At 38.8% G+C, this 13875-nt stretch overlaps 1 protein-coding gene across 13 annotated transcripts in view; it reads left to right on the plus strand.

The window, feature by feature from the left end:
- pcloa (piccolo presynaptic cytomatrix protein a) overlaps nucleotides 1–13875 on the plus strand; it is a 46469-nt gene extending 32594 nt beyond the window's left edge. For 3 of the 13 annotated variants that reach the window (XM_039668011.2, XM_039668014.2, XM_089126613.1), the window contains 15 exons: nucleotides 298–359; nucleotides 457–650; nucleotides 744–794; nucleotides 1050–1180; nucleotides 2712–2738; nucleotides 3039–3132; nucleotides 4237–4308; nucleotides 4674–4923; nucleotides 5431–5616; nucleotides 6699–6860; nucleotides 9101–9242; nucleotides 9360–9415; nucleotides 9897–10031; nucleotides 10677–10822; nucleotides 10905–13875. In XM_039668011.2, the coding sequence (XP_039523945.2) occupies nucleotides 298–359; nucleotides 457–650; nucleotides 744–794; nucleotides 1050–1180; nucleotides 2712–2738; nucleotides 3039–3132; nucleotides 4237–4308; nucleotides 4674–4923; nucleotides 5431–5616; nucleotides 6699–6860; nucleotides 9101–9242; nucleotides 9360–9415; nucleotides 9897–10031; nucleotides 10677–10822; nucleotides 10905–11048 (1852 nt within the window). In that variant the 3' untranslated portion in view covers nucleotides 11049–13875. The other 10 variants (XM_039668012.2, XM_039668022.2, XM_039668013.2 and 7 more) reach the window with 9 other exon arrangements.

Here is a 13875-nt window from a genome sequence, read left to right on the forward strand (position 1 = left end):
ACCCATTTCTGTATTCTGACATATTTCAGAGTGAAACATGATATTTAAGAAGAAGTTAAGAAGACATTAATTGTATAAAAAATGTGGTTATATATCAGAATGGAGTCTGATGGTTTGAGGGAACAGGGTTGAAAAACTTCAACCAAATAGGAGAGCCTAAAAAGTACATCGCTTTTCAAAGGAACATTAAGGCCAGGAACGTACATTAAGCGAGCAAATGGGGTACATTTTGATCCCATGCTGGCTTAACTGAACTTTTTGTCCTTTGACCATTATTTATCTCTTTGTCATTTTCAGAGACCTAAATATGCTGTCTGATTCTGAAAGCTCCCACCTAGACCTTCAAGACCAGAACAAAGGTGAGAACCATCTGTCAGTGGAGAAGACAATCAAATGATAATGTCCTAATTAAGCTCAAAGACACTTGACCACTAACTTGCACTTATAAATATTCAGGAGACAGACCTCCGCGGTCACCAGGTGTAGACCCTAAGCAGTTGGCTGCGGAGCTGCAGAAAGTGTCCCAGCAGCAGCTCCCCTCCTCCTCTGCGTCAACACTGGATAAAGCCTCAGCGTCCGCTGGCTCCAGTGCAGTTCCCAGCCCTGGCCAGCCTGGTTCACCCTCTGTCAGCAAGAAACGCCACAGCAAGGTATGTGTATGCCATGGACACACTATTATTTTGTGTACAAAGAGTCAAATGCAAAACAATGTCTTTTTTTACTGCTGATGTTTTGTTTCTTAGACCTCTGAGGCAGCAAAAACTCAGTCCCACCCAGTGTCAGGAGAGATCCAGGTAGATTTCCACTCTCATTAACTCAAATTTCCATAGTCAGTATGAACTTTTATAATTATGCTCTAAAATATTTTATCAGCTAGAAATTGCTCTTTATAAGTGCGATCTCTATAAAAAGATAGCAAACTGGCAAAATCGTGTGAATCGTGTCAAAACCCTGCTTAATAATGAACAAATTGTATTTATGCCATATCCATTCACCTTTTCAGTAGTAGAAAGTAGAACAACCATTTCTTTCTTGCTTCAATTTTGCAGCTTCAAATAAATTATGACAAACAGCTGGGAAATCTCATCGTCCATGTTCTTCAAGCTCGAAATCTGGCACCCCGGGACAATAACGGCTACTCGGATCCATTCGTTAAAGTTTACTTGCTGCCGGGTAGAGGGTAAGTAGCTTGTAAAACTCAACTAACTGGAACTGAGTTGTCTCATGGATTCAGCCTCAGTGTGAACCATTAGGCGCTGATCACGTGAGTGCTCGGGGCCTCGAAATGGTAGAGCACCTAAGAAAAAACACAAGATTACATATAAATATAAATAAATGCTCAGTTTATATTAAAAAATTACAAAAATTGAGATTCGAGAAGCTCTCTGATTGGTGGATCTCACATCGGGTCGTAAAACACACAATTCCATCGTTATATTTAGCCTTGCAACATAACAACCTGACACAAAAGCTTGTGCTTTCTGTTTGTTTTTTGCACAATGATAAATTGCATTTGAATTAATTTACTCTATAATCATCAGCAGTGATTGCTAATGAGCGTACCTGCTCAAACTTTGTCATGCGCACTTGCAAATCTCTACGTGCTCTTTCTCTAGAATTATCTCCTGTCCTTTGATTTAATGATGCCAGAAGAGTTCAACGATCAGACTTCCAAGACTGAATTTTGAAATATTTTAAATTGTAAATTAAAAAAGAAATGAAGGATCCATCTTTGTATGTTGAATAATTCCATGTACAAATTCAGTTCTCTAGTTATTTATTTTGTTATTTAATAGTCATTTGAGTTAAGTGCTTATTGTAAAATCAAATGGCATTTATTCAATTATTTTATTTAGTGAACCGCTACTGATCATCATGTATATCAGCAAGACAACACTCATTGAAAGGATAAGTGTTTTTGTTTGGTTGGCAATGTATTTGCAGTCCATTTGTTTCGAGACATGAATGGCTTTTGTGTAACAAATTCATTAAGCGCAACTTTTAATGGAGAAAAAGACAGTAGCTACTCTTAAAAAAACTAACACACAACTGTAGTTTGTCACTTTACATGTCATTCAGTCTGCCTGCCTAAATAGCTACAGTATGTGAGACTAAAGAAAGTGTTCATTTAATATCTGGATTCTTGACTTAAACACGATAAATCCACCTGTTTCACCCTTGGCACTGGAAATTAAGACTCTCAGAGCTGTTATTCAATCCTAGCTGCTACTTTCAGAGTTAACGAAACAGAAAATCACTTATCCAGCTGTAATTAGCACCAGGTCCATGGGAAGGCCCTGGAAAGGATTATGCATATTCTGTAAGCCCTAGTTTTTAGCTGTTTTAAAAAAGAAAATTAAGCTGTGTGTGTGCGTGTGTGCATGTGTTTGTGTTTGTCAACGCATTTATGAATGCAGTAAGTGACTCAGCAAAAGAGGAAAATCAATGACAACTCAATTTGGGTGTAAAATGATAGCGCTGATTGATGTTTGTAGGTTGGTGCGTGTGTGTGCATCGGATCATTTCTGGCTCTCATCTGATCATGCAGTACTTGGATTGAACCTACAGAAACAGGAGCTCTCCATTTCTCTGCTCCATATGGGCATGAATGCATGAGCTACTACAAAAACAAACAAACACACACACACTTTTGTAATCTCCCACTCATCACTGATTGTTGTCTGTTTTTGCTGCATGCTGGATCTTCACAGTCAGGTCATGGTTGTGCAGAATGCCAGGTATGTGATTCTTTCCTACAGCACATTATACAAGACTTGGCCATGCTTGGACATGAATGGCTTAATGACGTAGGGTTTTGCTGTTTTTACATTTTTATCATTGTTGCTCATTTGATCATTTTCTCAATGTAGTATGTGGTCAAAGCTGCAACACAAGTTGACCTATACTAGATGTCCTTCATTGTGCAAACCATTTACCAGCAGTGTGGGTTGTTTCACGTTTCGGTCTCTGAGGGTTTGTGCCACACTGATCTAACTGTACCTCATTGTGACCCCTTGTGGTATGTTGTCTAATTGTAGTGCTGAAAACAAAAGAAGGTCCAAACATGTTCAGAAGACTTTGAACCCAGAGTGGAACCAGACTGTCATCTACAAAAATATCCACCTGGAACAGGTGAACTACAAACTCGTTTGCATTTGCATAGATCTTGGTTGCATTTCAGTTGTCTGAAAAACCAAAAGAAAAAAATATAATTTGACTTCAATGGAATATGCCATGTCAGTTTTGAGGTTTCAATTATGAAAGCTCTTCAGAGAGAATCTCAGGCTTTAGGTGCAAACAGCGAAAAGTCTGTTGTCTCCCAGAAGTACTTTAGTCTAATTAAGACCAAAGAGCTTCTTGAGTTTGTTGAGCTCTCTGAGGCAGCTGCTGACAGATGTGATTGATATGTTTTTACTGGACTATTGAAGCAAGGCAAACAGCTCTTAATTGAGAGAGAAAGGAAGAATTTAGAAGTGAGGCTTGTCTTGAAAACCATCTAGATTAAATGCTGTAGTGCTGCATATCGTGTTTGATGTGTTGGCTGGTTTAACAGAAAAGAGATATTTTATTAATCAGTATTTTTGTCTTGCTTTCCAGTAAAGATATCTAAAAACAAAATACATTTACTTCAGAAGCAAAGTTCAGTTTATTTTTCTGAATAAACTGACTTTATTTGTATGAAATGTGGTTAAATCCATACCTAAAGCAAGGGAATATGTTATACATTTTAAATATTTTAATTTATAATGCAAAAGATTGAGCTCTGCAAGATTTGTGTATCTTTTTGAAAGGAGTTTCTTATGCTGACCAAGACTGCATTTATCTAATCAAAAATACAGTCACATTTTTTTTGTAAGATTATAAATTTCGTTACTGTCACATTTGATCAATTTAATAATCCTTGCTGATTAAAAGTATCAATTTATTTAAAAAAGAAAAATCGTATTGACCCCACGTTAAAATGAAATATTGGTGTATCTTGTTTAAGGATCTTGAAAATATGTTTTTACTGGAAAACAAGGCAAAACACTAATGTAGATAATATATTTGGAGTGTTTATGAGGTGTTTCTTTTCCCTAATCTAGAGTTCAATGGAAAATAAATAATAAGTTACAGAGTTCCATAGAATGACAACATTAAAGTAATGTATAATGATAGAGTCACAAAATAAATCATCTTGGCACTGAATCGGCTCAATCTAATCTTCTACTCTGTGTTTATGTGGTGTGTGTTTAGCTAAGAAAGAAGACACTGGAGGTCAGTGTGTGGGACTACGACAAGAGCTCTGCCAATGACTTCCTGGGAGAGGTGATGAGCTACAAGTTCTTTAAACACACTTAGAAAAATTAAACACCAGGTTCAGTGTGTCTAAACGCTACATAACTATATATATATATATATATATATATATACTGCTCAAAAAAATAAAGGGGACACAAAAATAACACAGATCTGAATGAATGAAATAATCTTATTAAATACGTTTTTCTTTACATTGTTGTTTAAGTGTTCCCTTTATTTTTTGAGCAGTATATATATATATATATATATATATATATACTGTTAGAAATACTGTAGATTCAGTTATCTGAACTTTAAAAAAAATGTTTCAGGTGTAAAGATCTGGTGCAAAAAAATAAATAAATAATGAAATTATGCATGTATGGGGCTAGGTACTAATCGACCTGTCCAATACGGCTCAACTGGACAACGTCCCACGCTGGCTGCCTCTAAAGGAGCAGTGCGAGGGCGAGCATCACCGGCGTTCTCACTCGGGACAGGGCCGCCAGCACTCACCCAAACCCCACGGAGGACACGGGACCCAGCATTCCCCAAAAACCTCCGGCCACAGCAAGGAGGACTCGCCTAAATCCTCGGTCATCAAAAGCCGTAGTCACGGAATATTCCCTGACCCTGCCAAGGGTAGGACCGCAAGTCGCATGCCACTTCTGCCACTTCACATTTTCAGTCGTGATGTCTTTTCCATTCTTCTATTGCTGTCACTTCTATACATGCTGTCTTCTCTTCCTCTCTCTCTCTGTATTGATCTTGCTTTCACTTGATCTTCCCATCCTGTATTTCTCGAGCTTCCTAGCTTTGCCTTCTTGCTCTCCATATATGTGTGTTCAGTTCACAACGGCGCTGAGCTCACCAGCGCTTCACTCCAGCCACCTCACGCAGGGTGTGACAGGGCCACTCAGACAGGAAGCAGCCTGCTTAGATGCTAACTAGGGCACAATAGTTGGACTTTAAGTATCACAGAAGTAACCTAACAAAATACTAATTGTAGTTAAATAAGAATAAATATATATTATTATATTATATATTTTTTAAATAAATATTACTTAAAAAATGGGTTTTTGGAGCATTAAAATGAATAAATAGGCAAAAGTAGGGAATGAAATGGTAATTTGGTTCTGGTTGTTTTAGACACGCAGGTCCCCACTATTGAGAAATCTCACAGTAGCCCCAGCACGTCGAAGCCGTCCCTCTCTGAGGGCCAATCCCGCCCCCACGGAGGCCCTCGTGCTCATGGCAAAAGTGGCACGGCCCGGGCACACCTTGACGATGCCTCATCAACGGCCGAAGCTGGCCAGCAGCCCCGTCTCCAACCAAGTAAACGACGCAAATAAAACCTCCACAGCATGGCTGCCTTCGCTCTCATCTGTTCCTCCTCCTGTTCTTATTTCACTGCCCCTCTTTTGTTTTTGTTTTTTCTTCCCGTTGTTGTTTTCTGGTTTCTCACACTTTTATTTTTTTGGTCCCCTTGTGGTCACAGTCTGTCACTTCACTTCCTTGCCTGTGTTCTCACCAGTGTGTTGAGAACATGTCACGTCGCACACACACATTTATAGGAACAGTATTATTCTTAATGTTTTAAATAATAAATAAAGGTATATCAGTATATGATGATTTGAAGTAACAGAGCTAAACTATAAACCATCTATTGGTAAATATAAGTGAAAAAAAAAATTCTATAGCATCCTTAAAATGGATGCTTTAAACCTTGAAAGTGTTCCTGCAGTACAAGGTCATGTTTGATTGCCAGAAAACACACTTTTTCCTTTTTTTATAAAATAATGTAGAGTCCAGCTTCCAGATTACAAAGACCTGTCAATCACTGTGAGGAAATTTGACTGCACACGTCAGGCACCTAGTCATGCAGACTTGTCCATTTACCCCACAGGGACATGCTAGAACCTTGCTTCTGAGGTTATATTAGGCAAAACTGGCGTAACTTACCACTTTATTAAAGTTAGAGAGCAAATAATCGTCCCTGATCAACACACAGCACCATGTTTTGCCCACTTCACGGCAGCCCAACAACCTTTCTTTTAACTCCTCTTTTATTTTTCCCATTGAGTTGTTTTCTGTCCCAGACAGCCGGCTTTTCAGCAGCTACCCCAGTCCACCAAGATGGCCGTGCATGTGGCCGCCCGCTCTTTAAAGCACCATCCCACCCTGCCTCCACTCTCTCTGCGTCTCTCGCTGGCCTACACTGCACCTCAGTCGACGCTGTAAGCCCGAGCCGGGCCGTGCGCACTGTGGCTGCATGTGACTATGACCTACAGTAAAAGCTGGTGGTGTCCATGTTGTGACGAGTTCATACTCTGAGTCTCCATCTCGCCCCCCTTCTCCCCTCTTCAAACCTCCCCTCCTTCTTGCCCCCCCACCCCGTGGCTGATATATGGCCCCAGCCCAAAATGGCCGCCTCGACCCGAGGCACCACCGGCACAGCGTAGTTGGTGTGCTCACCATTCAGAGAGCCCCGTCCGAGTCGCCGGCCAATGAGATCCCTGAAGGCCGACGCCTGACCCTCAGGAAAGCCATGTCTGAAGAGAGGCCACAGCCGGACGGAGGTGAGAGTTGTCTCGTTTGATTGCCAATAACAGCAAGAGAGAGAGCGAGAGGATGTTGAGTTACTAACGCACATCTAACTAGAGAAACTAGCTGAGGACACTGAAAATTGTAAAGGGCGTAGCCTATTCGCGCCCAAACAAAAGGCACTGCGGGAAGGAAACGCTATCCGAAGGGTCGTTCCGAACGAAAGTGAGCAACTACACTGTTACAGAAGATTTGCAGTTTATGATAATGTGAACCTTGGTGGTGAATCTTCATGATTTATTTTCACACCCTCAGTTGCTCTCAGACACCCCAGTACTAAATATTTCTTTACATGTTAAGTAGAAGTTTTACAACACACAAGTTGAATTAAAAATACACAAAGCAACAATATTTGTGGTTTTATCAGCAATCTTAACAGACATTAGCATTTTTGATCAAGTTAAACCCCTATTCACACCAAGATGGAATGCTACGTTCAATAAACATTAGCTAATTCATCTGGTCAGATCGACAAGAACATTTTTATGTAACAGAACATTCTGATCCCTTTTCATTTGCAATTTGAAGAAAATTGAGCTTGGAGATGCTGCTGTAAATAACAGTGGAATAGCATGTAACTGCTGTTTGACTTGTTTCTTCTCTGTGACAAATGGGTGTCAGAAATGAAAAGTTGCAAATAACAAGACAAACAAAAGAATATTAAAGGTGCTCTAAGTGATGTTGGGTGACGTCACTGCTTGCTCAAACGAAACGGAGGGGGGGCTAAACGAAACGAAAAGGAGAAAACGAAAAGGAGACTAGACCCTCCCTCCTCCTCATCCGTGCACTAACCCCCCCAAACCCCACCCCCAAATCCTTCTTGTCGATTATTGGCTGGAACACTGTTTATGTTTCGTGGTGCAGGTTGGCCCAGTTTGTTTTTGTTGTCATTTGTGGAGCCTGGGGTGTCTACAGAAACCGTTTTTTTATACAGTGTGTTCAGGGGACAGGCACCTAGCGGATAGTGTGGAGTTGTTTGCTGTATTTGACGAAAATTGTTTTGACCTAAAAAGCGTGTGACATTGCTTAGAGCACCTTTCATAGAAAAGCTTTTCCATAAGCGCCATCTACTGCCAGAGAGTGAAATTTCACAAACCAGGTTTGCCAGTTCTGTGCAAAAAAAGTAGCCCAATGGCCAGTCAAAAATATTACAAAAATTGCCCGATGTGATTTTCTATCAGGCGGCCGAATTCCCCACTGAATATGTACGTCTAGGGGGAGTTTTGGAAGTGTTCGAACACTAAAATCATACGAACGGGCCGGGGTGGAAATCAACCCATAGAAAAAAATGTACCTACAAGAACTTAAAAGTAGCCCAGTTCTGTGGGAAAACCCACGGACTTGGCAACACTGGTCTGAACAGACAAATCGCATGTGAAAATCTGACCTGTTGGTGTGAACAGGCTTTAACTTTGAGTAGAGTAGCAGTGTCGCATATTGCTCAAAACATTCAAAGTGCTTAGTTTTTCAGAGTGAGTAGGGCCTAGTTATGCTCACTTCCGACTGGAATTCGCCCTTTGCCACTTCACAGGAAATTCATGCAGCGAGTCTCAGTCTCATTCAACAGTCCAGCAACGTGCTTCCCTAAAACCAGGGGGCAAAACAGTAGCGTTCGAATGATAGAAAACTCTTGAAAGGAGCACTGACCCCCTGACCATCCCAAAAGAATCTCATAAGATGCCTAGTGTTAGCGTTAATGTTGCTGAATCTGTTTGAAAAAGACTGTGTGCATGAATTACGTGCTAAAATCATGCATCCCACGTCACACCATCGCCATCACTCTCAGTCAAACACTCTGAAATGCAACAACAGTAAAATAATGTAATTTGATTAAATGGATGTATCTATTAAAATAAACGTAGCATAACGCTAACAGAATTAGCATAATGTAATTACTCAGGCAAAATACTCAATGTGCAAAACTCAAACACACAGTTTACTAATGAACAGTTTAATTTGTTCTGTCTGTGCTTTTGCTTCTGTTATCTGATGTCTGCTTAGCATATCTGTGTCTGTGATATTTCCTTTCATTTATGGAGTGCTGTCATGCTTTTTTTAAATGTTGCCAGCAGTGCCAGTATATATTTGTGTGTGTGTGTGTCGTGTGTGTATGTGTTGGGAGTGGATATGTGGACATGTACCCCATAACTGATAGTTGCCAGTCGTAAGTAGTGTATGTGACTCGTGCAACTCACATAGTCCACTTCAAAAACAGCGTCCCGCAGCCATAGATCTGGTGATGCTCCTGTTACTGCAGCCTCATTGGACAGCGGTCTGAGTGGCAGTGCCTTTAGCCTATTGGATGAAGAGGGCGGGACCAATGCGGTGGATAGCGCTATCTTCCAGGTTCCTAGATTGTGAGTGCTTTTCTGTATACATGATATGATATAATATATACATTTTAATATAGTTATTTTTAAAAAAAAATCTTGGCACTCCATGAGTATTATGACCTGATGTTGTTTATTATTTAGTGGAAAGATTCCAAATGGCACAGAAGCTGGAAATTCTGCTCATGGAGATACAGAGGGTAATGTTTGCATGGGATGTTGTGTGTTTTGAGGATTTTTTGTGCATGTTTGTGTCAATAGCAGTGTATTTGAGCCTATAATTACTGCAGCAAAGACATTGAATTACTTCTATATTATATATAATAATAATAATATGTAAAATATATTGTTTTAAATCATATTATATTATAGTTTTATGTAAACAAGGGTCTTACATTTTTTTTCTGTTTTATCTGTTTTCTATTATATTAAAATGTAGTTTATTACTGTGATGAGAACTTTTTAAATGAAATATTTTGTAACATTATACATGCTTTACTGACACTATTGATCAATTTATATTATTATTTTATCTATGCCTTATCTAAGGCTTAATCTATTCCCTGAGCCGTGTTATTTATGCTCCTCATGCGGGTCAGAGATTAAGGAAAAGATACAGAGATAAGAAATGGGGGAAAAGAACTGAGATATTGACGTGTGTCTGTGTATGTGTGCGCTTAGGTAAGACTCAGGTGATGGGGGAAATAAAGATCGCCCTGAAGAAGGAGATGAAGACAGAGGGAGAACACCTGGTGCTTGAGATCCTTCAGTGCAGAAACATCACCTACAAATTTAAGTCTCCCGACCACCTCCCGGGTAACAAGACACATGACAGCAAACACGTTCACTCACGCTTATTATTACATTAGTCGATTTGATATACAGTTTATAAACACATTTCTTCATTGACATAAACTTGAAATAAACTAAACTTGGCTTTAGTTTACACCATAGCCCGGCAAAAACTAGATTTGCTACTTGCTATTGCGTATTGATGGCAGGTAGTATTAGGGGGAGGGACTGACTAACCCTAGCAAGCATTTGATTATGTCATAAGTATGTTTAGCCCGTTTTCCCTGTGCATATTTACATCATTTTTTTTTGTTGTTGTTGTTTTTTTTGTTGGGGAATATACTAGCATGATGCTACATAATAGCATTAGCTTCATAGCTAACAGGCAGGAATTTAATTTCCGTCAGAATTAACCCAATTTCTGAAGTTTTGAGTAAATTGTGGATGCAGATTTTAATGCACACAGGCATTTGTTAAATTGCTTGATTATACAGTACAATTACCTGTTTCTTATATTTTGGGTAAATGTTTGAACTTATCCTTTATGTTCTAAAGGACAGCTTCCCAGGGATGTCACAACTAGATGTCACATTACCACTTTATAATAAAGAAATAAGCATTCATAGCTGTAATGAAAGCTCAGTTCTTACTGTTGATGTTCTTTTCCAGACATGTATGTGAAACTCTATGTGGTGAATGTGGCCACTCAGAAAAGAATCATCAAGAAGAAGACCAGAGTCTGTCGTCATGATCGTGAACCGTCTTTCAACGAAACTTTCCGCTTCTGCATGAACCCCACAGGTCACTCCATTCAGGTACGGCATCGATGCACCCCGTGCACATGCATATATTGATCCAACTTAAAGTAGTGATTCATATTTATTCCCATCCTTGCAGCTTTTTCTTGTTTCGAACGGAGGCAAGTTTGTAAAGAAGACCCTAATTGGCGAAGCCTACGTGTGGCTGGATAAGGTAGACCTGCGGAAACGGGTGGTGAGCTGGCACAAGCTGCTGGCCAGCACAGCTCAGATACACTCCTAAAGACGGCGGTCAGATGAGGCGCGAGGACAGAACAGGCAGTGGAGTCGCACATCTCTGCCGCACTCTTTGGGACTAAACTGAGCTGAATTTGGAGGGCCTACACACAGGGAGCTTCCTGATTGCACTGGCACGTGTGATTGTGTTAACCCAAGCCAAGGAGAAACAGGTGTATAATGGTGTTTACAGGAAAGATCTGACCTTTAGTGACAAGATGCAGATCTCTACGTTGGGAAAAATTGAAAGCAGGAGATTGACACAATGTTCATACGTGTATGGATACATGCACTTTCACAATCACTCACACATATTTATACTGGTGTATGTATAATAATATGTGTATACATTGCATTGGTCCACAACAGACAGTTAGATGATTGAGTGGAAATTTCCAGTAACTTGTAACCTTCCCGTTTGTGCATTATTCATATGAGAACATTATGATTATTTACAGATAGATATCATATACATTATTTTTGTATGATAGAGACAAATTCAGTTTAGATATATTTATCGTTATTTTACATTCCCTCCCAGATGTTATATTGTGTTGAAAGAACTGATATTTAAAGCATATTATCGATGGATTAGAAGAGTATTTTATGGTATATTATAGACAGAATGAAATTAACGAAATAGGATTTATTGGGTGTTGTGATGACTCGTTGTGTCAGTACGGTTATTTCCACTCACAGAAGTAACACTTTTCTCTTTCGCTGTGCGATACTGAATTCAGAAATACAGTTTCGGAGCCCTAAGACTCTATGGATAAAAAAGTGGATAATAACAAAGAATTTTAAATGTTTAAGAAAACTGCCGTCTCTTGTGACTCACACATAAATTAATAGAAAGTGTTTGCTGATTTTTATGATTTGCTCATTTGATGGATGTTTCAAGATGAAATATCACCAATATGCAGCAGCATCAGTTGAAAATGTCAAATCCGGCACTGTTATATGATTTGCACTTTGTGTCTAGCATTTTACGAATGTAGGTTGATAGTTTTAGTTTTCGTCAAAAAAGCGGAACATCCTGCCATTCACAACAGTCAAACACTGTCAACCCCCCACACAAACACGTGCGGTCTCTCTTGATTAATCGAGGATTAGAGTTTGAATGGGTCAATGTAGTGTCTGTCCAGATGTTGAAGTCATCATATTGCTGATATAATGTTTTATTTAAAAGGTTTTTTGTTTGTTTTTTTACTCCTAAACACTCAGGTTTTCGATGAAAAAGCCTTGCTTAGATGTTATTGGTTCACCTTAAGGCGATAACAATGAGGATCAGTGTGATGACTTCACAACGTTTTCATTTTTAATTTTACTGATCATTTTGGCTAACTGCAATTATCTTCACGGTTTACATCTATAAGGAGACATTGAGATACTAAGCGCACCATCTCGTACTTTCAGAAAATTGTGGCCACTTCGCAATGCAGACACTTAAATCAAATGCCATTAGTGTTATTTATATGGTTTTTTTTTTAATGTTTTTATGCCTTGAAACTTAGGATATGTGGATACAACCTTTACAACACATAACCCAGCCATTTTACAGGTCGAGAACTATATTTCACTCAAACGTCCAGCGTTAAGGGTTAAGTCGACCTTTAACCTGTGCCAAACTACCAAAATCCGCAGGTTCTGTGTATGTTACTCTATGCAACCAAAAATGCATCTGGTGTACTTATTGTTTATTGGTCGGAGGACAGATAAAGCATTACGAATGAGGACTTTTTTATTTTTGTATGTTTTTTTTTTTTTCTCACATGGTAAAGTTTGTTTCTATATAATAATAATATATTGATTGTGTCTTTTGCTTGATGCTTGTTTTATTAATTTTTTAATGCTATTTTGAGGTCATGTAACAATGAGTTTGCAAAAACGTAGGTTAGTTATCCTACTCAACTATTTAAATGCTAGTTATGTACATAACGAAATGTGTGTTTACAAGATCATAGCAGACTGGTTCGTCATTCTGGTCCTTTCAAACACAGTGTCTGGAAACACAACTATCTCACTCACTCAGCATATATACAATGCTCAGCTTTCATTATATATTCTGATCTCCCAGAATGTGTGTGTGTGTGTGTGTGTGTTTTTTTATGTATATGTTTACAAATTAGATGAGGAAAAAAGCATCATATAACATATTGTCACATGAATTCATGCAGCCTCTTTTGAATAATTTGTGCATGCCACACTAACTCTTTCACCTCTGCAAAACAAAGAAATATAAAAAAAGAAGCCATGTAAATAAAAATAATAATTTTCTTTTTTGTACAAATATGATCTTGTATTAGTTTTCTGGTTCAACGAAGAGCATGTGTGAGGGAAAGGAGCAGAGCGATTGTGTTTTGATCTGTGTGTTACATGTTGTACATGCACTAGGGTAAAGCTTTCCCCATGCTTGCCTCTGATGGACTGGACTTGACCTGCACAACAGACACCAGTTTAACCCTGTATTATAAAGAACAGATGTTGACCTTACTGACTCAAAAGTAGAATCAGGAAACGTATGGTGTTTTCACTTTGGATGTTGCATGTTTTGTTGGTGGTTTGTTCATACTATTTTTGTGTCCAGATTCTATTTACAAAAAGAGAAAAAGATTATGAAAAATTAATCAAATCTAAATATGTATGCTGACTGTACAAAGATATGCTTGTATAATCCGTCTGGTTTTCCACTTAATGTAAACTGATGAAAAAAAATCAAACTGTCATGGTTTTTGTGGTTGTACACAAACGGTATTGATAAATTATGCAAATTGTGCTGTAATAAAAGGCAAATGCCCCAAGTCAAAATATTAAATAATATATGTACAAATTTC

The sequence above is a fragment of the Pimephales promelas genome, chromosome 24 (assembly GCF_988280905.1).
Source record: "Pimephales promelas chromosome 24, fPimPro1.hap1.1, whole genome shotgun sequence".
NCBI lineage: Eukaryota > Metazoa > Chordata > Actinopteri > Cypriniformes > Leuciscidae > Pimephales > Pimephales promelas.